At 32.0% G+C, this 24,281-nt stretch overlaps 2 protein-coding genes across 2 annotated transcripts; both read right to left on the reverse strand.

Annotated features, from left to right (window-relative positions):
• Positions 1–41: 41 nt before the first annotated feature.
• On the reverse strand, positions 42–4,944 carry LOC126668290 (uncharacterized). Its single transcript, XM_050361492.2, has 6 exons — positions 4,892–4,944; positions 4,046–4,159; positions 2,205–3,921; positions 1,192–2,121; positions 592–1,005; positions 42–510 (listed from the first exon to the last, which is right to left on the reverse strand). Exons 1-6 carry the CDS (start codon positions 4,942–4,944, stop codon positions 268–270), a joined length of 3,471 nt encoding a protein of 1,156 aa, XP_050217449.1. The 3' UTR covers positions 42–267.
• A 1,870-nt stretch (positions 4,945–6,814) lies between these two features.
• LOC126669937 (uncharacterized) lies at positions 6,815–10,139 on the reverse strand. The gene is made up of 7 exons (XM_050363581.2): positions 9,865–10,139; positions 8,814–8,941; positions 8,072–8,342; positions 7,926–7,997; positions 7,748–7,802; positions 7,181–7,261; positions 6,815–7,097 (listed from the first exon to the last, which is right to left on the reverse strand). The coding sequence occupies exons 2-7, from the start codon at positions 8,897–8,899 to the stop codon at positions 7,048–7,050; spliced, it is 615 nt and encodes a 204-aa protein (XP_050219538.1). The 5' UTR covers positions 8,900–8,941; positions 9,865–10,139; the 3' UTR covers positions 6,815–7,047.
• Between the last annotated feature and the right edge of the window lie 14,142 nt (positions 10,140–24,281).

The following is a 24,281-nucleotide window of genomic DNA, read 5'->3' on the forward strand; positions in this document are numbered from 1 at the left end:
TAAAGCCAAAGGCAATTACATCTGTAATTGAAGTCAAGTAATTACAGCCAAAATCTACAAAATATCAAGGCAATTACAGCCAAACATAAACAAATGCCAAAGCAGGCTACTAACATATATTTAGCCAATATAGGCAACTACAAGCCAAAAAGTCAAGCTAGGCAATTAACATCCAAAAAGCCGAGATAGTCTACTAACATCCAAAAATCCATGGCAGGCAGTGAACAACCAAGAGTTTAAAACTGCCACAAAAAACTACAGATTTATTCAAACATTGTTGTTAGAGGAACTAGCTTGAGATTGATTCTGGGAACTTTGGTTTGCCATTTGCGCCGCCCGTAACCTAGTCATCCGGATCTCATCTCTTTGTTTTTGCAAATTTCTTGAGCTTATAGAGTTATCCCCATTCCATCTCAAACTAGCAGGTTTGAATCCCAAGTCCCCGGTGATGACTGCAGAACTCTTAATTTGAGGTGGCACCTGAAACACTCTAGCTGATGGTGTCCCAATCTGTTATAAAAGATGTAGCAAGAAATCAATATATCACAATATCAGGATTAATGCTTATAGAAAATCAAAGATGTTACTTACATTTTGAACTCCGACTCCATTATCCAAGTATGTAATTCCATATCCAGGGCAAATCTTTTTGGCATTTGATGACTGAGTTGGAGCAGCAAACCTTTTTGAACCAATGCCAGTACCTCTTCCTCTCCCCCTTCCTATGCCAGTACCTCTTCCTCTCCCTCTTCCTCTACCAGCAACCTGTACAGCTCCTCTATCTCCAAAGACTGGAGATGGTGCAGGCCTTGTGCTTTCAGAAGATGGGATAGGTACAGGTACAGGTAAAGGTACATGCCTTGTGCCTCCAGAAGAAAATGCAGTGCCAGACCCTCTTCCTCCAGAAGATGGGGCTGGTCCAGAAGATGGGGCTGGTGTAGACCCTCTTCCTCCAGAAGATGGGGCTGCTCCAGAAGATGGGGCTGGTGTAGACCCTCGGTTCACCTGTTATCCAAACATTACAAACATATATATTCTAGTCTAAATCACAGCAAAATAGAACAAAATATCAAACAAAAAATAACAAACTTGCCACACTTAAAACAAACATAATAAACATATATAGTCCAGTCTAAATCACAACAAAATAGAACATAATAAATCAAAAAATAACAAACATAACAAACTTACCTCATTTGTTCTTCTTCCATTACATCCTTTTTTATTATGGCCCTCACCATGACAGATTGAGCAGGTCATTGTTCCACCTCTCCTTGAAAACTTCCCAGATTTTTGTTTCCTTGGTTCGTCTCTATCTTTTCGTCTTTCCTTCTTTGGTCTCCCTGGCTTCTTAGCTATCTCAGGAGGCCTGATTGTTGGATGATTGGATTCTGGCCACAGTTTCATACCTTTAACTGGCTGCATAAGGTACTTGTAAGCCTCCATATATTTCTCTTTACTGAACCAGTGGGAAACATACTTGTCAGGGTCCCCTTTCTTATGCATAATGGCAACACAGGCATGTGCACATGGTATCCCTTTAAGCTCCCATGCTCTGCAAGTGCAAGTCTCCCTCACCAAGTCAACAGTGTGCCCATAAGGTCCATCTAAAACTTCAAATCCGTGTCCCCCATTAAACTGCAGATTGCATTTAGAAGCTCTAACCTTATTTTCATCCAGCTTCATTTGAACCACAGGAGATATGTCTGAAATCCAAGTGTGTGCAAAATTTCTCATCGTCCTGATTCTATTCATTACCTTAATCCTAATCTCTTCTAACATAGTTATGACTGTATAATGTCTTGCTTGTAAAATCCAACCATTAAAGGTCTCACACATGTTATTCTCCACTGCATCGCACTTAACTTCTGTCCTAAAATAGACTCTGATCCATTGCTCTTTTGCATATTCCAGTGCATCCTCAACAATCCCTTCCCCTAACACATTTAATTCTTGCAACTTATCTATCAATTGAGCTTCAAATGTAGAGTATGCACACTCCCAGAATTTCTTTCTTCTGTCATCTCCCTTCCACTTCTTTTGCCAAGCAGCCCATATATGCCTGGCACACCAACGGTGTTCTGCTTCAGGCAATTCATTAGCCAATGCTTTAATTAGTCCCTAATAAAACAGTAGGGACATCAGAATCAATTGAAATAAAAAATGTACATAATGACAAAATTCAAAATAAATGAAAAACATACCTTCTGCATATCTGTCACAACAGTCAAGTCTTCACCCAATCTAAGGTCCAAATCATTCTTCAACTGGTGAATGAACCATTCCCAACTTCTTGTGTTTTCAAGTTCCACAATTGCCCACGCAATTGGGAACATCTGGTTGTTGCCATCCTTAGAAACAGCAACTAGAAGCTGTCCTTGGCAAGGACCCTTCAGAAAACAGCCATCAAACCCTAAAATTTTCCTACACCCTTCTTTGAACCCTTGTTTAAGTGCATAAAAACATACATAAAAACTCCTAAATGTCTCAGTCCCATCCTCATTTCTATTTGCCCTCACAAAGCAGGTAGTTCCTGGATTACTACGGTTAATCTCATCAACATAGTCATGTAACCTACCATACTCCATAACTGGATCCCCCATTGCACCCTCCAAAATCCTATTCTTAGCTCTTCTAACCGATGTCGCACCAACATATATATTTAGTTCTTCCCTCACAATTTGTTGAAGTTGATTAACCTTAATTGAAGGTTGTGATAACACTCTGGACTTAAAGTAAGTTGCTAGGTATTTGGCATTACAATGAACTGTTTTGTTGTATTTGAAACAGCAATGCTTAGGCTCATAGGTTTTAATTATAAAATTATGGGTCTTACTATCTATGCTTGCAAAAAGAACCCATGGGCAGCCTTCACCTTTGCATTTTGCTCTAACCTTATCACGTTGATTAGGCTTTAACTTAAAAGTTATCCCTTTAGCCACACCATACTTATAAACTGCCTCCCTAAATTGCACAGCAGAGAAAAAAATCATACCTAATTCCCATCTAGGAATGACAGTGGTAGGATCATAGTGAGCATGAGTGCTGACTGACCTTGGTGGCAAATCTGAGCCTTCATCATCAGAAATAGCCTCATTTTCACTGCCATGGTCATCACTGTCATAGAAAGCTTCATCCCCCCCTATCTTGTCTGCAAATTTATTCCCTCCAAGTTCATGTTCTGCAAAACCAGCATCAATTCCAGTAGTTCCTACTGCAACTTCTTCAATAGGTTCACCAAAATTCCTTCTTGCTCTCTTGTTCTTTTTGTACTGCCTAACTTCTGCCCTAACCTCTAAATTCTCTTGATCAACATCACTGCAATAATTTTCAGATTCACCCTCTTCTACATTATCAGAACTTGTATTTACAGTCCTGATGCTCTCAATGTCACTGTTACTGTCAGATTCACCCTCTGCCTCTTCCTCACCTCTATCACCATCCTGGACTACCTCAACCTCAATCTCTGCATCTTCCTCACCTCTCCCACCATCCTGGACTACCTCAACCTCACCCACTGCCTCTTCCTCACCTCTCCCACCATCCCGGACTACCTCAACCTCAGCCACTGCCTCTTCCTCACCTCTCTCACCATCCTGGACTACCTCAGTAACATGTGGCACATCAATAATATGGGAGACATAAAAGTTAATAGACTCTCCTTCTTCAAACCCACTAGCCACATTAAGTAGGAACCTATCACTATCCACAAATACTAACTGTGTACCTCTCTCCCCCCTATAGTACACTCCTTCTACATTTTCATACCCATAATCAAAAGTGTACCATTTTAACTCTTCTAAAGACAAATAATCTGCATCTATCCACTCTAAGACAACCTTCCCACCCTTATACCAAGGTGGCTCATGTAAAACAGTCCCACCATGATGCCACAACATTTTGACTGCTTTTGTCCTCATTCTACAACCACAAAAACAAATAGCACACTGTCAATGGACCACACCAACCATTAAACAATGTTTTTAAGCAAACAACAAAGAAACAAGGGACCACACTCCATTATTGCATCAAAGAATTAAATAACTCTTTCCAGTAAACAACAAACACACAAGGGTCCACACTCAATAACTCAAAGATTAAACAATATTTTCCAGGAAACCCTAAAGGGACCACATTCAATAACTGAAGCATTAAACAACTAAAAGCAACAATATTCCAGAATATAGAAAAAAAATTAAACTGCAGACATCAAGGGACCACACATCACTCAAAATCCTAAAAAAATCATCTATTTCTTCGATTATTCAACTCAAACAAGCCAACATAACAAAACAAATAAGAAAGGGCCAAAATGTTTACCTTTCTTTTGCTGTTTCAAATACCCAGGCCAAATTCACCCGCTGGTTTTGTCAGTCTGCTCTACACGGTTATTTGATAAAAAAATTCTAGGGTTTCTTCGATTAGGGTTAACGGTCATTCGACAAGGCTTCCATTTCGTATTCCTTTTGCTTCGATTAACAGACGTTCAAGGTTTTAGGGTTTCTCGAATGTGATTCAATTGAAAGAGATTGATTTTTGATTTTGCTGATTTGGGGATTTTCTGAAACGGGGTTAAAGTTTGCTTTAGGGAGAGTACAAGGGTTTTTTCAATATTAAAACTGATTTACATGTGGCAGTTGATGTGGCAAATGATGTTGCGGTCCAGTCAGATTTCTTTCACCACGTGTGCGCGATTGATATACAATCTCCATTTCAGGGGTCAAATGGGTTTATTTTACAAGTACAGAGGTTAAATAGGAGACACGTTGAGTTCAGGGGTCAGATCGGATAAAGGGTACAAGTTCGGGGGTTAAACTATGTATTAAGCCAAATTTGATTTATATTATCAATTGTCTTAACCTTTAACGATAAAAGTAAAATGCTCATTTACCTCGTAAAATGGAGGTGTTCATAAAAAAAACTCGTAGCAATAAGCATTGCCATAATTGGATCCGTTGAATATTAATGATAGAAGGACATACGAATAATAAAAAATAGTTAGCAGTAGAAAACCAAAATATATTATGGAGTATGCTAAAAAAGTTGCCAATGTCTTTTATGAAAAAGGGTGAAAAGTAGAAAAAAATTCTTACAAATCTAATGAGCCGAAGAATAGCATAAAGAAACACTTACCTCTAACTATTGCTCTTTCCAAATATTGTTTTACTAAATCAACTATTCATGATTTCAGTTTTGTTGTCCATTTATATGCTGAGTGGAATATGGAGCAATAGTTAATCTTTATGAAGAAACGGTAGAATGACAAGGCAAATGTTTATTGTATTAAAAATTCATTATTTTTTAGTGGACTAATTTAAAAAATATGAAGAAAGTAATTATTTTAAAATAAATATAAATAAAGGTTACCAAATATTAATTAGTGATCATTTATTAGTATTGACCATTTTCAACAGCAAAATTAACGTTACCAGTAAATTGTTTGCATAATAATAAAAGAATAATTATTGGGTACAACCGTTGCGCCATGTCATTCGTGCAACAAACCAATCATGCGCTAGCCATGTGGAAAAATTAATGATAAAAAAAATAAGTGATAATTAAAAGATTCCCTATCGCAAACTCTCATTGGCTTGTTGTAAAAATGACGTGGCGCAACGGTTGTGTGGGACATAATAAAATGGGTTAATTACATGTAAAATCACCACCTTTACACAAAATTACAAAAATAACACGACCTTTAAAACGTGACAATTCAGGGCATCACCTTTCATTTTTTTTTCAAAAACAACATGGACACTTTTTTAGTGGCATTTTTTGCTGACGTGGCATGACACGTGGCACTCCCATCGGGTGTCCAAGTCAGCAAAATTTTATTTAAAAACGTGCCCATGTTGTTTTTGAAAAGAAATAAAAGGTGATGCCCTGAATTGACACGTTTTAAAAGTCGTGTTATTTTTGAAAATTCGTGTAAAGGTGATGATTTTATATGTAATTAACCCTAATAAAATTAATGTTAGTAATTAATTGTTTTCATATTATAGTATACAAATAAGGTTAATAAATAGTATAATTTTTTTTGTAATTAATAGTATGAGAAATTTTTAGGTAGACCGAGTCTACCACGTCATCCGTAGACTAAGTCACTCATAATGCAACACCTCATTAAAATGATGATGATATCGTAATAATTGTGCAATAAATGCAATCAAATTTTAATGGTGATATTACGATATTGCCATCATTTTAATGAGGTGTTACATTATGAGTGGCTTAGTCTACGAATGACGTGGTAGACTCGGTCTACCTAAGAATTTCTCGTATACATCTTTTTATTTAAATTTTGATGGATTAATTCAAGAAATGTAAAGAGAGATTAATTCACTACAAGAAACTGCTTCATTAGCGAAGGGAAAAGTGGTCGTAAATTTATTAAAACTGGTCGTAATATGTCTACTGGGAAGGGAAAAATCCGGTCGTAAGCCGTCGTAATAGGCTCCGCCGCTAAAGGTATTTGAGACGGAAAAAAAGTATCCGGTCGTAATATTTTTTGCGAAGGTAAATTTCCCTTCACTAAAAGAACATTAACAATGACAAAAAATCTGGTCGTTATTCAATTTATACCTTCCTAATTATACAATGCAATTGCGACAACCTGAAAACCAATTACGATCAAAATCCCTTCACAAAAATAAGGGGAATATTTAAACCACAAGCAGCAACAGATCCCACATAAAGTGCACTAAAAAGATTTTGAAGATAGTTCCTGCTATAAGAAAGCTTCTAACAATATTAATTTACACAAAACAACTTTAATACTAGTAAAATCTCAAACAATTAAAACAGAGATCATAAAATTCAGTACTTAATTGTCTACTATAATAAAGATCACAAACTTCAGTATTTAAACTAAAACAGAGATCGTAATAGAAGTCTACTAAAACTGAGATCATAAAAGGTTTGTCAGTGTTTCGACATAAACTTCAGCAACATAGTAAAAGGTTTGTTAGTGTTCCGACATATTTATCTTCCAATGTACTTAAACGACTTTTCAATAATTGATTTTCTTCTAAAAGTTGAGCTTCACGTTCAGCCTTCTTTGTTGATGGACCCTTCAAATGTTTGAGCTTTACTTGAACCTATAAAATTTCAAAATTTAAAATCAACTTAACTGTTTATCACACGCAAATAACCACTTACATTCATTTAAAATAGAACACACCTGAACTGCTTTCCCTCACTATATTGTCTTGCACTTGAGGCAATGACAACTCACTTGGAGGAATATGCACATTAGAATGAGCTGGTATAGAACCATAAACACATCAAATTTATCTTTAGAGTCTCAGTCAGTTCATTCATGCATAAAACCCTCAGTTTATAGGGTTTACCTCTATATCTGCATGTTGTACCATATTTGGAACAAATACAGATCCATCTTTAAATTTTTCTACATATAATAATTTTCACGGATTTAATTATTCATTAAAGGTGGTGCTACTTCAAATTACTAGTTGAGCTTGAGCTCTAAATAACATTGACTAAACTGAGCTGATTTGTACCCTGCAAACTTCTCTTTGTACCTACATCTATATTTCTTTGTCTAGAGTTTACTATAAGTTCTGCAAACTCATTCTAGACCAATCCTGCAACCGAGCCATACTTTAGAGTTACCAATCACATACAATAATGTCACATGATAGTCATTCAATAATATGAGCAAATATAAATTCAGAATTCATCATGCTTCAACAACTATAATAAACTGCAGGTATTTCAAATGTCATACCTGATCTTGTTCTTAATTTTCTCAAAATAGAAGAGCCTTCAGTGTTAGTGTTGCTCTACAAATTAAATCATCAAAGCATTAGATTGATATCAAATTAGTAATGTTGATAGAAAAAAAGAATGAGAAATTTACTCTTGTAATTGGAACAAGCTGAAATAATTCATATATAAAAAATAACCTGTAGAAGACCATCATCATCATCCATGAAGACTTCTTCATTGTTAGAACTTGGCTGACCCTTTTCAGTCCCCTAAAAAGTAACAAGACAACTAACTTGAGAAATAAATAAGATAATCCAATCACATTAATTGTTTTACACATTACCTTGGACAAATTTGATAATGAGAAGTTTATACTTCTAGAATCATCATTTAAAACTGAATTTGCAGTCCTAAGAGAATGGAATGAGTTCGATACGTGTCCTCGTCTGACACCTAATGCACCAATTTCATCTTGAGAGTGAAATGATTTCAATACGTGCCCACGTCTAACACCTAATGGACCAATTTCATCATGAGAGTGGAATGATTTTGATATGTTCCCACGTCCGACACCTGGAGTTATAAACTTTGTTCTAATCGGCTTCATTATAAACCTAAATATAAGAGCATAAAAAAATATGAATATGAAACATGTAAGCATCAACACAAAAAATAAAAAATTGTTTATAGCAAACCGAGAAAATTATCAATTCATAACTAAGAATTCTCTAATTTAAATTGACATATGGTTGATTAGCTTCAAATGGCTCTGCTAATGATTCATTTGCACTGCTTTTATAAGTGATCTTTTTCTAAATCAACCCAAAGTGATATGTAAAGACTCGCATGAAACTGATAATTCAAATTTCAGTTCTTACTTGTCCATCAAGAAAATTAAGGATGTAAATTGAGTTAGGCCATAAAAAGGTTAACTTTAGAGCGCAACAACACTTTCGGTAAGCTACAAAAATTGAATGTTATAAATTGCTACAAAGACATGAAATCAGGCCTAAGTAACTTAACTCCCAATAAACTTAATAGCACTAAACAGACCTCATTAATAAACATTAAAATGAAGAACAAACCTTAATAGACAACTTAAAATCACCCTTTTCCATCTAGCACTCCTAACATAACGACCACTTTCACACAACCTTACGAAAGAAGCCATATCAGTAGTGCTCTGCTTTGAGTCTTCAGCATCATGCCCATCCTGTTTCAAATAGTATAACTAATTAAATTTGTAACTATTGGCTATTTCAAATAGTATTAATCCATAATAATCACAAACACAAAGCAATAAACTGATAAGAGTTTTGAAATTTACAACTTCCAATATATTAAAACATAACATACATTCTTCTCCAACACATTAATGAAATTAAAAAAACACAAAACAAATAGTAATCCAACCCTAATACTCCAATAGAAAATAAAAAAAATAGTAATAGAGAACCTTCAGGTTAGCTCCTAATTTACAATGTAACTCCAAAGTTCACTGATTCATCATATTTTTTTTTGACAATATTCATCATATTTAATAAGCACATAAATTACAATTCTATTATCAGTAAGCTACAAAATAGTAATAGAGCACCTTCATATTAAAACAATCAAATCATAATAAATTTAATTCTAATTTTCATATTAAAACAATCAGATCATAGTAAATTTAATTTAATTTAATAAACAATCAAATCTGATGCAAAACTAAGTAGTATGTTATAAATTATAGATAAGGTAGAACAAATGAGATTAAAATTAAACTACTAAAAATCTAATAGGTTGAGTGAGCTTCACATATTCAACTGTACTTATTAAACTTGCAAAATTAGTCAATAACACTGAAAATCTCCTATTATATACATAAACCCTCGATTGTTTATATAAAATTACAATCTGTACTTGAAATTAGAAATACATCTCCATTATCTACATAAACCCTAGATTATCTATATAAAATCATAATCTCTACTTAAAATTCGAAATACATCTCCATTATCTACATAAACCCTAGATTTTTTAAAGAAAAAACTAATCGGTAATTTCATTTGAGGTTTTAGAACAACAACTGACAACATTGAGGTTTTAACATTGAGGTTTTAACATTGAGTTAAAAAGCAGTAGAATAAATACCTCATAGTGATTTCATCGAAGGGAATGAAGAACAATCACAAATAGAACCTTGAACTTGAGCGTGGGAATGAAGAACAATCACAAATAGAACCTTGAACTTGAGCGTGGGAATGAAGAACAATCACAAATAGAACCTTGAACTTGAGCGGGAGAGAAGAGAATCGAAGGATAATCGGAGAAGAGAATCGAAGGATAATCGAACAAGAGAACAAAATCGATGGGTAGAAATCAGAAGGTGAGAGAAGACCTAAATTGTTCTCTTCTAATTTTATTTTTCTAATGTGGATTAAGAAAATAGAAACTCGTTTTAAATTTTGAATAGCGACCGGAATTTAAATTATAAATAGACAGATTAATATTTGTTATAATTTAAGGAAATGATATAAAAGTAGTCGCTATTAGCATGCTTATTGCGACAGTAACTAACTCCTTTCGCAATTTTTGTCGTAATAGAACCAATTTCTTGTAGTGATTGTTTTGAAGCATATAATTAGTCAATGATTATTTCTGGAAAAAAATGTTAGTAGGTTAACAAACTAAACCTTTTTTTTCGGTCAAAAATGAATAATATGGAATTGTTTCAATATCGCAATTTTTAATTTGATAAAATATCATAACTTTTATATATTTAATTAGCATTTAATTATATGATTAATTGTCATTTTCATTACAAAAATGAAAGAATTAAAAATAAAAAAAAGAACATTAAAGATTACAATAAGAACGTATATAAAGTTGTAAAATAAATAAATATAATAAAACAATTTTTGATTTGACACAACATCATATATTTTATAAATATGATTAGCATTTAATGTGATTAATTGTCATTTTCATAATAAAAATGAAAAAATTAAAAATAAAGAAAGGACATTATAAATAATGAAATGTGAGAACCAATTGTAAGATGACAAGTGTCAATCAATGGGAAAAAACGTCCTGCTTTATATATATACTAGCTTTAGTCCCGTGCGTTGCACGATTTTTTTTTAATTTTTAACGTTCTAAAATATTAGAATTAGTAGAGTTTTGTTTATATTTTTTTTATTTGGACTCCCTTATTATCAAAATTTGGATAAATTTTTATATATTTATAAGCTAAGGTATATTTTATATATTTGTTTAGTTTTAATATGTCGTTATGTTTCATTTTGACAAATTAATATTCATTTTAATTATTTTTAAAGATATATGAAAAACTATTTAAATTAAATTTTTTGAATTATTTAATGCCGCATTTATAAAGGCTAAATTTAAGTAACTCATAACCAATGTATAAGTCAATCACTAACCAATCAAGGCGAATTGTTTTTTTTTTATCAAGAAACTACAATCCATTTTTGTATAAATTGTTTTTTTATCTGAATTGTTTTCTTATTTTTGCTTTTTTCTTTGGTTAATTAGTGAGCTACAAATTTATAATTTAAAATAATAATATTAGTTATTCTATATCTAACTGTACGGCAACGTTTAAAAAATATATAAATTTCATCACGAAATAAGTTGCAAATCTAAATTCTTTATTTTTATTATTTTAATTAATAACATCAAATCCATAGATATTGTAAGAATAATAAAACTTGTAAACCAATTAATTGTTTTTATATCAAGTTTGTATACAAATAAGGTTAACAAATCAACTAATATAATTTAATTAAATTTTAAAGAAAAATTATAAATATTGACCAAGAAAGTGTTAAAAATCAATTAAAAAATCAACGCTTTATATGATTTTTTTTTTTTTTTTGAAAAATAATCAATTTTAAAGAAAGTGTGTTAAACATCTATGGTAGTTAAGGTAAATAAAAAAAGGTAACATAGAATAAATATTTACTTTATTGGCATGTTTTATATCTATAGGTTAAAAAGAGAATAACTCCAATAATAAATTAGGAGACAAACGAAAATGAAAAGTTTAAGAACTATTTTTGGCCTTTTGATTTATTGATATGATAAAATGGTTTCCATAACAAATCCTGCGACAAGAAAAACGTAAATAGAAAGACCAATGAATTGTTCACTGGTTCTAATTGCAATCCCCTAAGCTTCCACTGGTTCTAATTGCAGCTGTACCTGAAATAACAAACATGAAAAACAAAAAATGAGACATTATTTTACAATTCATGTGTATAAATTTGTTGTATTTTTAAAATGTGAACTAATTATTAGATATTTGAGTGGTTTTATAGGAAAAATGCATGAGGGGAGAGGAATAATAGAGAAGGGTTAGTGGTGGATTTCATGAATTGTAACTGAAATGTTAAATTTTATAGTGTGTACATTTAAGTTAATCTTTAAAATTTTATACAATTTACCTCAAAATATATAGCAATAAAAATCTATATTTATTGGAGAATATCCATAAGAAGTGTCATGTTTTGATGTATAATCACATTATATAATTGGTACTTAAACTTTATAAAATTAAATTATATTTGAAAATAAAAATAATAGCAAAAGACAAAATATTTTAAACTAATCTAATTATTAATTAATACATTACCATTTTTATATTTAGTATACTTTTTTTTACAAACTTCATACCAATTAAATTATAGATTTAGAGATTTTTAAAGATAATAATACTATTATAAATTAAAAATATCTAAAAATATAAATTAAAAGATTATGATCTAAAGAAAATACATTGTGATTGTAAATTTAAGAGAGAGAAATTTCCTAATAAAGAATTTTTTAATATATATATATATATATTAAAAAATTAGCTCAACCCAATTAAAAGAAGAAGAAGAGAATCACCTTAATCACCATACAATACTATTTTTCCACCAGTTTAACAACTGAATAAACAATAGTCGAAATATAAAAAAATAAAAGGCAACATTATATAAATAAAAAAGAACTTATATTATATAAGTGAACAAATATGTAAGAGAAAAGCAAGCAAATTTATTGGATATTAACTACTAATGCAAGAAATTACCTCTAAAAGTGCTAAACTATCTAAAAGAATAGAAGGTTAGGAGAGACAGAAGCTTAAATTATATCAGAAATCAATAATTAAATTTGTTATCTACTATTAATGAAAAGTTTAAGTTTACCTGTAGAATGGGCTAGTACAAAAAAAAATTACAGTGTAATGCAATGTTATGGGAAGCATATATATAGTCTAGAGAATTGTTTATATCAAATGAAATATCCAGCTTTAATATCTGAAAAAACGTAAGTAATTACTAATAAGAAAGCCAATTATTCAAAATAGCATTTATAGAAATATAACGTTTACATATTAGTAACATCAACATTTATTCTCATCAACAAAATTGCACTAAAAAAATGTTAAAAACTAATTAATCATTTCAAATTAGACACGTGTTTATACAAAATAAACGTCCATAAACAAAATACAAAATAAACTACATAATTAAAGTATTCAAAATAAAAAATGTAAAAATAAAAACTAAAATTTACCTTCTAATAGCCACTGGTGAAAAAAGACTTGTGGCCGAAATAAAAAAATTTGAAACTTTTATCATAGCGATCTGTTGCTAATAACTGTGCGAAAGAAAATGATACTCTTTTAATTAGCAATGATCTATTGAGCTTGTAGAAGAAACATATATAAACAAAATGAACACGGTTGGCACTGGCAGCTGATAAGTGCACAAAATTTCACGATCGACCATGTTCGATTTTCTCGTATTTTGTAGCATGTAAATATTAAGAAGACAAAGAAATTAAATCTATTCATAAAAAAAAATGAAATCTACTGAAATTTTGCTGTGATTAAAATTAAAATTAAAATTGACTGGTTTTTATTGATTTTGATTAGTATGAATTTTTTTCGAATGATTAGAGAGTGTGTAAGAATATATAATAAGGTGTAGTAGGGTGCATTAAATTTTTATAATTGGGGTTACAAAGTTGAATAGTAGTAAAATCATTAGCAATGGAGTAACATCAAACAAGAAAACGTTTCAAAAGCTTTAAATTACAAATAAGGTTAGAAAATCAATAAATTCTGAAATTTATATTAGTATATTGTGGTTATATATGCAGTTTGGCTATTGAGAAGTCAATATAGCTTTAAATTGCAAATATAACCATATAGAATATTAAATTGTTTCCAAATGAGGCTCTAAATTGGAGCTAATTTATCAAATCATAATTAAAGATTATAGTAGTATAAAAAGAAAGGATGACGATCAATGAAATATACGTTTTAAGCCTAAATAAATAGATTTTTTTTAAAATCAAACTAAATAGCATATAACAAACTAAGAAAATGTTTAAAATTAATTAATTACTTTCAAAAAGTTTAGAAAATCAAAAAAGAATATTATCAAATTTATTTTTCTATATATATTAGAAGTGCATTGCATGTGAAAACTTAAATTTGAATTAAATATGTTTTTTTAAGGAAAATGTACGCTTTTTTGATAAATATTTATTATATAATACAAAAATAAAAAGAAAATAATAAAAAATAAAAATCTTATAATAATTGGTTGATTTTTCTGAGAATAAATTAAATGAAGGTTGCCAAATAAATGATTAGTCTATTATTACTATTAATATAAAAAAATTATATGTTAGCAATTATTCTTATTTCCATATTAACATAGCAATTTATGGAAAATGTTAACAAATCAATTAATGCATTATTATTAAATTATGGAAATAATGATTAAATTAATTAAAGTAATATTTGTTAAGACGAATGAGAATGTGCCAAGTGTCAATCTCTCAAACCATGGGAAAAAATATCCTGCTTTATATATATATAGTAGATAGTAGATAGATTAGTCTTTAAATCATTTTAACTTTATTGATTTTAATTACTTTAATTTATTTGTTACTTGGTTTCTTTTAATTATTTTTGTCACAAATTCTCAAAACCATTTTCGTAGCTAACCGGTCAAAAGAATTCTCAAAATTAGTCATTAAATCCATTGTCTCTATGGGATCGATATCCGTACTTCCAGATTATATTACTTGTGCGATACCGTCACTTGCGGTTTAGCATCAACAAGTGCAATTTGCCAAAACCGAACCAAACCACCCCTAATTAATGAAAACCAAACCACCTGTTTCGGTCAACGGTATTTTCGGTTCGGGACACCGAAATTTCGGTTTTAACCGATCCAACCGAGCCGTTTAACCGAAATTTTAAAAGCATCAAGTTCAAAAAAAATTCAAAGCAGAAATATGAAGATAAAGCTGAAATAAAAAATACAGATTCAATAAATTCAAAACAAACATTCAAACAGTTACAAATTCAAATAACATAAACCAAATCAACAAGATATCATCTCAAGAAATTAAAAGAAAAATTAATATGTAATTATATAAAACTGAAAAAAAATAAATAATTATTTTTTCTCTATGATTACACATTTAAAAGTAAAAAAAATATTATAAATAAAAACCCTACGCATGCCAAAGATGAAGCAACAACCTTCGTCACTACTGGTGATTCCTTTATTTCCCGATCCCCACTCATCATCATCTCCCGACAGCGGCCAAACAATGAAACAACAAATCTCATCAAAAATGTACTCGACTACTCGCCCGACTTTCACTTTTCTTTTATATTTTGAAGATACAAAACTCATGAGAGAAAGGAGCAGTGGAATATTAAGGTTTTTGGTTGATAAAAAAAAGATGAAGTAGAAAAAAAACAAGCGAAAGATGTGGAGTGTTGTTGAAATGGTGTGGTGGAGGCGGCCGAAGTGCTGAAAGAACTCCTAAGTCAGAAGAAAAAGATTTACATATAGCATTAAAGACAAATGACTAAAAGAACTCCTATTAATGATTCTGTTTTTTCGGTTCGGTTCGGCGACCGAATCCTAAAACCAAACCGAAAACCGCAATTTTTAAAAATTCTAAACCAAACCACTCCATATTAACTATTTTTCATTCGGTTCGGCTCGGCTCAGCTCGGTGCAGTTTGACTCTGTTTTTTGGTTCGATTCGGTTTTTACTCACCCCTAGGAGTGACAACCACATGCCATAGTGAATACTGCTGACCAGACTAACCGAATGGCTGAAATCCATCTGAGCACAATCCAAGTCTAACATTTTGAATTTCTTATGCAAATTGTCGATGACATTGATCAAAATATTTCCAAGCCTTTGAGTCTGATGGGTGACACATTTTATCACCTTCCATTCGTGTTTATCAGACCATCTCATATCACCAGTTGTGGCACGTGATGCATATAATTTTTGTAGTCTTGGTGTAAGAGGAAAGTAATGCATCTTTTTTCTTGGTACTTTCCGCTTAGACGCTACAGGTACAGATTTGTACCTTTCTTCTCCATAAATGTTGCAATGATTCAACCCGTTGTCTGCACCCCAAAATATCTTACAATTATAATAGTAGCAATGGATCACTTCAACAGGTAATCCCAACCCTTCCACCAGCTTCTTTGTGCTATAGAAATCTCTCGGCATTGAGTTATCATCTGGCAAAACCTCTTGGAGGAATTCACTCATGTCATTGTAGGCCGACTCTGAGAAGTGATGCCTACATTTCATCTCTAACATTCGAACAGCTGCAGACATTTGAGAATGTTTGCTATTACCAGGAAATATTTCTTTATCAGTTGCTCGCATCATATCATAAAACTTTTGAGCTTCAGCATTCGGAGGCTCTTCTGTTTCATTTGGAATGAAATCAGGCCCGGCTGCATCTTCGATCATTCTGTGGTACGAAGTGAAGTTCTCATCACTCGTTACATTGTCTGGTTCATCATGGGTTTCATGCAGAAAATCATCTTGTCGAAGAGTACTACTTGGATGCTCGCCATGATAAATCCAATTGTAGTAATCGTTAACAAACCCATCCTTATAAAACACTGTCAAGTCTTCATAACGTTTATTTTGACATTTTTTCTAGTACAAGGACACCTAATACGTGTCCCACCGCTTACGCAATTAGGATGTGATTGCGCAAACTGAATGAAATCTTCTACATGTACTACAAACTCTGGCGAAATATGACCATTCCTTATTCTGCCCTCATACATCCAAACTCGATCTGATCTCATGTCTGTATAAGATTTAATTGTGTTTATTATATGATATATAAATTTGTTTTATTTTTATTATCGATTGTTATTATGATATAAACGAGTTAATTAGTTATTTATCGATCATTATATCTATTTTAATTATTATATAAGAAATAAGATGAATAAATACATATAAACTATGTGAATTTCAAGCACATCTCTTTGCATTTTAAAATTATTTATTAAAATTTCAATCATTTATAAACTATGTCAATTCATTGTTTATGCGAACTGAATTATAAAAGCTGACTCAAATTAAACAATATACCAAACTAACGAGTTTATGTATTATTTTTACATATACATTATTTAAAAGTGTCTTCTAAAATGACATTTACTTTTTTAAATATATTTTTAATAAAATTATGCATTCAGAAAATATATTAAAATATAAAATTGTAAAAAAAATACAGTTAGGCATTTTGAAAATGAACGAAGAGATCATAAATCACAAAGTTAACAAAAATAAAACACGATATAATGTTGCAATGATAAATGATAAATCTACTCTAAATTTGAAAAGTCAGAAAACATCAAAAAGATGCTTTCCAGGCCTGTACATAGATTTAAAATTTTGGAAAATAGTTTTCCATTTTTCTCATTTTGAAACCATACTAAGTAAACAACAAAATTAAAACATAAAGTGTATTAGTATAAATTCGTGTATGTAGTTTATTATATGTAATTAATGATTGTCGTATGAATGGCAGAGAATTGAAGCGGTTATGTATGTATAAGTTATTAGTAAATTTCGTCATACATCAACTTTAACAGACTTCGGAGACCTAACCCAACTATTTCACAGCATTACAATTACAACCTCCTCATAACTCTTTTGAAATTAAACAAACCCAACTTTCCTCATACATTCACTCTTAGCACCTTCAGCAGGTATTGTATCCTTATTCCTCTATATAATTTTGGCTATTATGTACATTACATGTTTAAAAACAGCAATATTGAAACGTTGAAAATGTAAGAATATGTTATTAATTTAAAGTTTCGGAAACAAAATTCGATAAGTTTCCTTGTGGACATGAAAAACACCTATAAGAAGTTGATGAACATGTCTTATAATTTTGATGTGCAAATCATATAGACAATTTGAATACTACAGACATTTTGCTAAAGATTAAAGAATTAAATCAGCACAAAACCTTCGATTCTAAAACCGCATATGGCAGCATGATCAATTCTTAATTTAATTCTAAATTAATAATCAGAATCAGTTTAACCATAATTTAAATCTAATAGACCACATTTAAAAAAAACAAACAAAATTAATACATAATTTAAACAGATGGCAGACGTTATTAGTTCTCTGATGCGGCAATTGAGGATCCAGAATAGTGACGGTAGCAGCAATCGGAGGAGCAACACGGCGGTGGCGGAATCCCTTCTCCAAAAACGAGAGAACAAAAACAGCCACAAAAATTAGATATTAGGGTTTCAGTAACATAATAATGAAATAAAAAAACAAACGGGTCTTAGAAATTTAAATTGAAAATTAAGAAGAAACCTAATCCTAGGAGAATTTGGACTTCAAGGAAGAAGTAGAGAGCCACAAAACCACGTCCTTGATATTTTTGAACTGACTACTAGTGTGCTAAAGGGTTTTGTAATTACCAATGGATTAGAATTTGTTTGTCTTTTGTTGTTATTATAACTTTAAAGTATAAAACGCAGCATATTTGTTTCGTTTAAATGAATACATAAATCTAAGGTTTGCCAACGGCGGTTTATGTCAGTAAATTGTCGGTAATATAAAAAATAATATACCAGCAAAAGTATTTATCAGTAAGCTGTCAGTAATTTCATAATTATATTAATTTCTCGACATAATTAACGATGAGTAGTGAACTGTCGGTAATCCATCGGTACCGTGTCGGGATTCCGTTTGTATAATTTGCGCCATCTTTTTCACCCATTCCCACCAGATTTACCGAGGGAATTTAGCTACAGAAAAAACTTCTATTGGAAATCCATTGGCAATCTGTTGGAACTCCGTCGGTAGAATGCTATGTCGCGTTTTGTCAGTAATCTGTTTGAACGCCGTCGATAATTATTGAACTTACCAACAAAATTAAGTCTGTTGGTAAATAGCTGTTTTCTAGCAGTGAATATATATATATATACACACACACACGTTTGGTTCGGTTTTGAATTTGGACTCTAATGAACTTTTTTTCCGATGGAGATCCTTAGCGTTACAAAAAAATTTCATATCGAACCCTCTGAACCTAAAAAGCCACTTGTCCATTAGTGGATGTTCAACTTAGCGCTGACGTGTTAAATTAAATTAAAAAATAATAAAATTCTATCCACCTCAGCGCTTATGTGGCATAAAAACCTAAAATTTATTTATTTTATATATTAAATACAGATGATAAAACCCTAATTAATTCTTTTCGCTCATTTAAAATTCTATCACTAAGTTAATATTACCTTCACTAATATTTTCCCGTTTTCTCTAAATTAATCTCCAAGTTAATCTCACTTTCTTCCCCCTCACCTTCACTAAATTTTTTTGAATGAAATAAATAAAATTATATGGGGTAGAAGATGTCCACCATTGCCGCCTTTCCTCCCTCCGCCTGATGTTCTCGTCGAACGTCGTCAGCTCCTTTTGAACGACGAACGGCGCCCGCGGAATGACGAATGATGTCTACTCTTTTTGAACGACGAACGACATCAAATCAATGAGAAATGCCGTTTTCTGCTTTACAAGACGCCGCCTACTCAACGCCAAACACCGTACACCGTCTACTACTCCTACCTCAAGTCGATGCTACTTTTGCCGCATGCCGGTTTTGTTCTTGCCAGACCTCGAAAGCCACGAACATCACTAGAGCAAAAATGAAATAAAACCAAAATTAATAAATCAGGTGAATTAAGTAATATCTCAGTTTGTTGTTATTATTAGGGTTGAGTTTTTGTTTACATTTTCTTCGATTCATTGTTGAATTTGGGTTTAATTAATTTTTGGTGATTAATTAGTACTCAATTACCTGGGTTTAGTTGAGACTTGAACTTTTTGAATTGAGTTGAGACTTGAACATGCGGCGGTTGGAGCAGCAAGAATTAGTGTAGATTTAGGTTAGGAGCAAGTTGAGTTTAATTCATTATTAAATGTTAATTAGTATTTCATTATTATTTTAATTCAATATGTAAAATAACTAGGGTAGAATTATAGTTTTTTTAGTTATAAAATTACTATAACCAATTTAATTGTAATAATTATTATAAAATGTGAATAATGAAATATTGAATTTTTTTGGTAATATTTTTAAGATTTTAAATTTTAAATTTTGATGCCACATCAGCACCCGGGGTGGATAGATTTTATTATTTTTTAATTTAATTTAACACATCGGCATTGAGTTGGACATCCACTAACGGACAAGTGACTTTTTAGGTTCGGAAGGTTCTCGATATGAATTATTTTTGTAAACGTTCAGGACCTCCATCGAATAAAATTTCATTAGGCTTCAAGTTCAAAACCGAAACAAACGTGAGGGTCCAATATATATATATATATATATATATATATATGTATGAAACGTAATTAGAAAGAAACGAATTTTATATATACATATACATATTAAGAAACAAGTTATATAGATATACATATATTTTCTCTAAAAAACAGTTTTGGATACGTCGATCTTCTCCAATCGATATCTTTCTATTAAGACATTTGAATTCGACGTTCTTTATATGAAATCAAAGCTATTGACGTCCTCTTTAACTCTACTGTTTTTATTTCACAAAATTTGGCTATGGAAAATAGATGAGAACTGCAACGCAAAATTATGCCAGAAACGCCATGCTCGGTTCGTCGTGCTACAACCATTTTCTCGCCGTTCTCAAACTAAAAATAGACTCAGTAGTGTCGAGAACCTTGGAATTGACTAATTAGCGACATAGATGATGACCAGAGGGGGTTTAACGACAATGGCGGCGGTAGTGGTTTTTCGGGCTTTTAGGCAGATTTTGCACCGGTGTTGATGAAATTAACTCGAACGAACCACGGGGGTAAAATCTTGACCTCACGTAGAACTAATCTGCATTTTTTGGATCAAACCGACATCGGCAGCAGCAGCGTATGGGCCACACGCGGCGCCGACGAAGGTGGTTAGGGGTCTGGCTCAAAAATGTGTTTTTGTATTTTATTCAAATATTATAAATTGTATTGAGTATATTTCATAAAATAGCTATATGCTAATTAAGCACGAGTTATGAGATAAAAATTATTGAAGTTTAAACGAAGTTTAGATACTTTCCTAACATTATATAAAATGGATATCGTGCATAATTTTACGAATTATTATAGATATGAAGTTATGAATTGAATGTTTAAACTTAATTTAGCATTGTCGATTTTTGGGTTTCGAGAAATTTATTGATGTATTTATTAATATTCAAAAGATATATTTTTAAGTTAAGCATTGTGATGTGATATAAATAATTGAGTTTTAGAGAGCATGTTACCTTGGCCAACAGATTTTTAAAAATAAAAAAATATCTTTATATTGTAAAAATAAGATTTGAATGTCGGACCTAGAATTTACAAATTCGGTCGTTGAGAAAATGAAAAGTATTTTAAAACAGGATTAGGATTGCTACATGCGAGCCTTGATTTGCTAGCCACGATAGAGGAGATATTGGAATTTAAGGATGTATTAGTGGCAACCAGATTGCGTGATAGGGCAACGGCTTGGTGGCAACAGTTGAAATTAACGCGGAGGCGATTGGGAAAACCCAAGATCGATACGTGGGAAAAGATGAAGAAGCACTTGACATATGCATTTCTACCTTTTAATTTTCAGCGATTAATATACCAAAAATTACAAAATTTGAGGCAGGAAAACAAACCTATGGACGATTATACCACAATATTTTTCAATTCATTGCTCGGAATGAGATGCATGAGACGGAGGATCAGTTGGTTGCGAGATATATTGATGGGCTGCTTGTCTCAATTCAAGACACCGTCAATCTATTTGATCCAGTGTCGCTTTCGGCCGCTCATCAAAAGGCACTGCAGATAAAGAAGTAGAGCAGGCGCACAAGCAGTGTTGGCAATTCCGCGGCAGCGGTACCTCTAGTAGTAGCGTGGAAAATAAGACAGCAAGTGGTGCATTCAATAGAGGTACGAATAATTTTAATCAATTTTTCTAGACCTGCTGGCAGTAGTAATATTTGTTGTTTTGGGGATGGAGAGATGAGTCATAGGCAAGCAGACTGTCGAAAGGCTGTTGTCAAGAAAACTTTTTTTTTAGATACTGATGATTTTGATGATGAGGAGTTTGAGATGATGGGTGACCCAGTTTATGAGAGTGTCAAGGGCCTTAAGGAGGAGGTGGTTTCCGACGATATAGAGGTTGCACTGGTCGTGCGACGTGCTTGTTTGACACCCAAAGCAGCGGATGAAAATTGGTCACAGAGCAACATTTTTCAGTCAACTTGCACTATTTTGGGGAAGGTGTGCCGTTTTGTCATTGATACAGGCAGTTGTGAGAATATCATCCCAGTTGAGGCAGTTCAAAAATTGGGCATTCAGACTCAGAAACACCCCAAACCCTACAAACTGGCGTGGCTAAAAAGGTGGCGAGGTTAGTGTAACATTACATGCTTTAGTGCACGATATAGAGATTTTGTTTGGTGTGATGTGGTTGCCATGGATGCGTGTCATTTGTTGTTGGGGAGGCCTTTGCAATTCTATCGAAAGGTCATGCATGATGGGCGAAATAAAACTTATAGTTTTGTGTTCGGGAGTGTTAAAATTGTGCCACAACCTAGTCGTGGTGTAGAGACAGCAAATCCAGTGGAGAGTAGCACTAATTTTCTATCCCTGGCCAAATTTGAGGATTTGCCGACTGCAGAAACTGTGTATGTGTTGATTGGGAAAGAAACTGCTGAAGAATCTGTAGTACTAGAAGCAGTCACACCGATTTTGGCTGAATTAGCAGATGTGTTTCCGGATGATTTACCATCCGCTTTGCCACCATGAAAGATCATAAGCTAGACCATAAACTAATGAGCACAACTATAGATACAATTAAACTAGACCATAATTTGTATGGTGAATGAAAGAAATACGATATATGATCTTTTAAAGATCATAAGCTGGACCATAATCATAATACGATGAAGAAATGAAAATAGCTAAGTTTTTGATCTCTGGAACTAAACTTTCTTATGAAGTTGGTCTTATATATATAACTAAACTTTCTTATGAAGTTGGTCTAAACTTTCATATGTAGTTGTTCTAAACTTTCTTATGAAGTTGTTCATATATATTAGTTGGCTAAAGCGCAACTTAACCAAACAGCTCAATCTTGTATTTTAACTCAATTCCTTAATTAACTTCTGCGTCCAATTTTAAAACAGCCTCGGAATTTCATGAAACTTTTACAGTAAATTCTTAAAAATATTTCATGGACCTTGGTATGAAATTTATCAGTTCGGGACTTATACTTTATTGTATGTGTCCGTGTAGTAGGGTTCAACCTAGGGGCAGTATTTTTACAGTTTTGTAAGTGCGTGATTATGGTTTGTCCTTGATTATACGTGCCACCCCCTATTAGGATTATAATTTAGTATTTATAGAGGTTTCTAGGGTTGGGTTAGGGTTAGGTATTTTGATTGGGTTAAAACTGTGCTTTTAGTTAATCAAAAATGTAGTTTTTGTATTTATCGGTGCTGCTCTGAGTTGAATTGTGATTGCTTGAGGCTTGTGTATCAGGCATTTATCCCAGTTCTTTTTTTCTAGCCAGCACTTGCTAGTAGTTTTTGGCCAGTAGATGTTGTTTCTTACCCGAGGCTTTTGTAACAGGTTTTGAAGTAGCCTCTTCTGGGCCCTTTGTATTGCTGTTTTCTGTTTTCAGCTTAAGTGGGGATCCCTGAGGCTTTTGTAATGGGGCTTTTTCTGCTTTTGTTTGTTGTTGTTAGTTCTTTTGGTCCTCTCTTAGCTTGTTAAAAAGAGGACTTAGGTGTATTCTCGTTTGTTATTTATCAAATGAGCCTTTTGGTTGTTTTCTACCAAAAAAATATTATGATACTGTTACGATAATGTTATGATAAGGATATAAAAATACGTCTTTTTTCTTATCAAATCACTGTTTTTCTGAAGAAGAAAAAACATTTTTTCTGCCAATTTTTGGATTTGAAGCTAAAATAACCGTTTTTTAATTAATTATAAATCAAAACAAATATCATAAATAAAAATCAAAAATATTTTTTTTTAAATCACGATTTAAATATAATATTTTTAGTGAAAGAAAAAGAAAATAAAAAATGTACAAAAGAGTTTTAAAGCCGTTTTTTAGAACTGAAATTGAAATAAATTGTTATATCTCCACGAGCCAAGAAAACTTG

This window comes from Mercurialis annua, linkage group LG2, assembly GCF_937616625.2.
Source record: "Mercurialis annua linkage group LG2, ddMerAnnu1.2, whole genome shotgun sequence".
NCBI classification, from domain to species: Eukaryota; Viridiplantae; Streptophyta; class Magnoliopsida; order Malpighiales; family Euphorbiaceae; genus Mercurialis; species Mercurialis annua.

Coding starts and splice junctions, on each gene's coding strand:
- LOC126668290 (XM_050361492.2), bottom strand. CDS start 4,944: ATGGCAATGCTTATTGCTACGAGTTTTTTTTATGAACACCTCCATTTT. Junction 4,160..4,891: donor GAACACCTCCATTTTACGAG/GTAAATGAGCAT, acceptor TGTTGCTTTTAG/TTGTTTAATGCTTCAGTTAT. Junction 3,922..4,045: donor TTTGTTGTTTACTGGAAAGA/GTTATTTAATTC, acceptor TTGTGGTTGTAG/AATGAGGACAAAAGCAGTCA.
- LOC126669937 (XM_050363581.2), bottom strand. CDS start 8,899: ATGGCTTCTTTCGTAAGGTTGTGTGAAAGTGGTCGTTATGTTAGGAGT. Junction 7,998..8,071: donor CATTATCAAATTTGTCCAAG/GTAATGTGTAAA, acceptor GTTACTTTTTAG/GGGACTGAAAAGGGTCAGCC. Junction 7,098..7,180: donor AGTGAGGGAAAGCAGTTCAG/GTGTGTTCTATT, acceptor GAAATTTTATAG/GTTCAAGTAAAGCTCAAACA.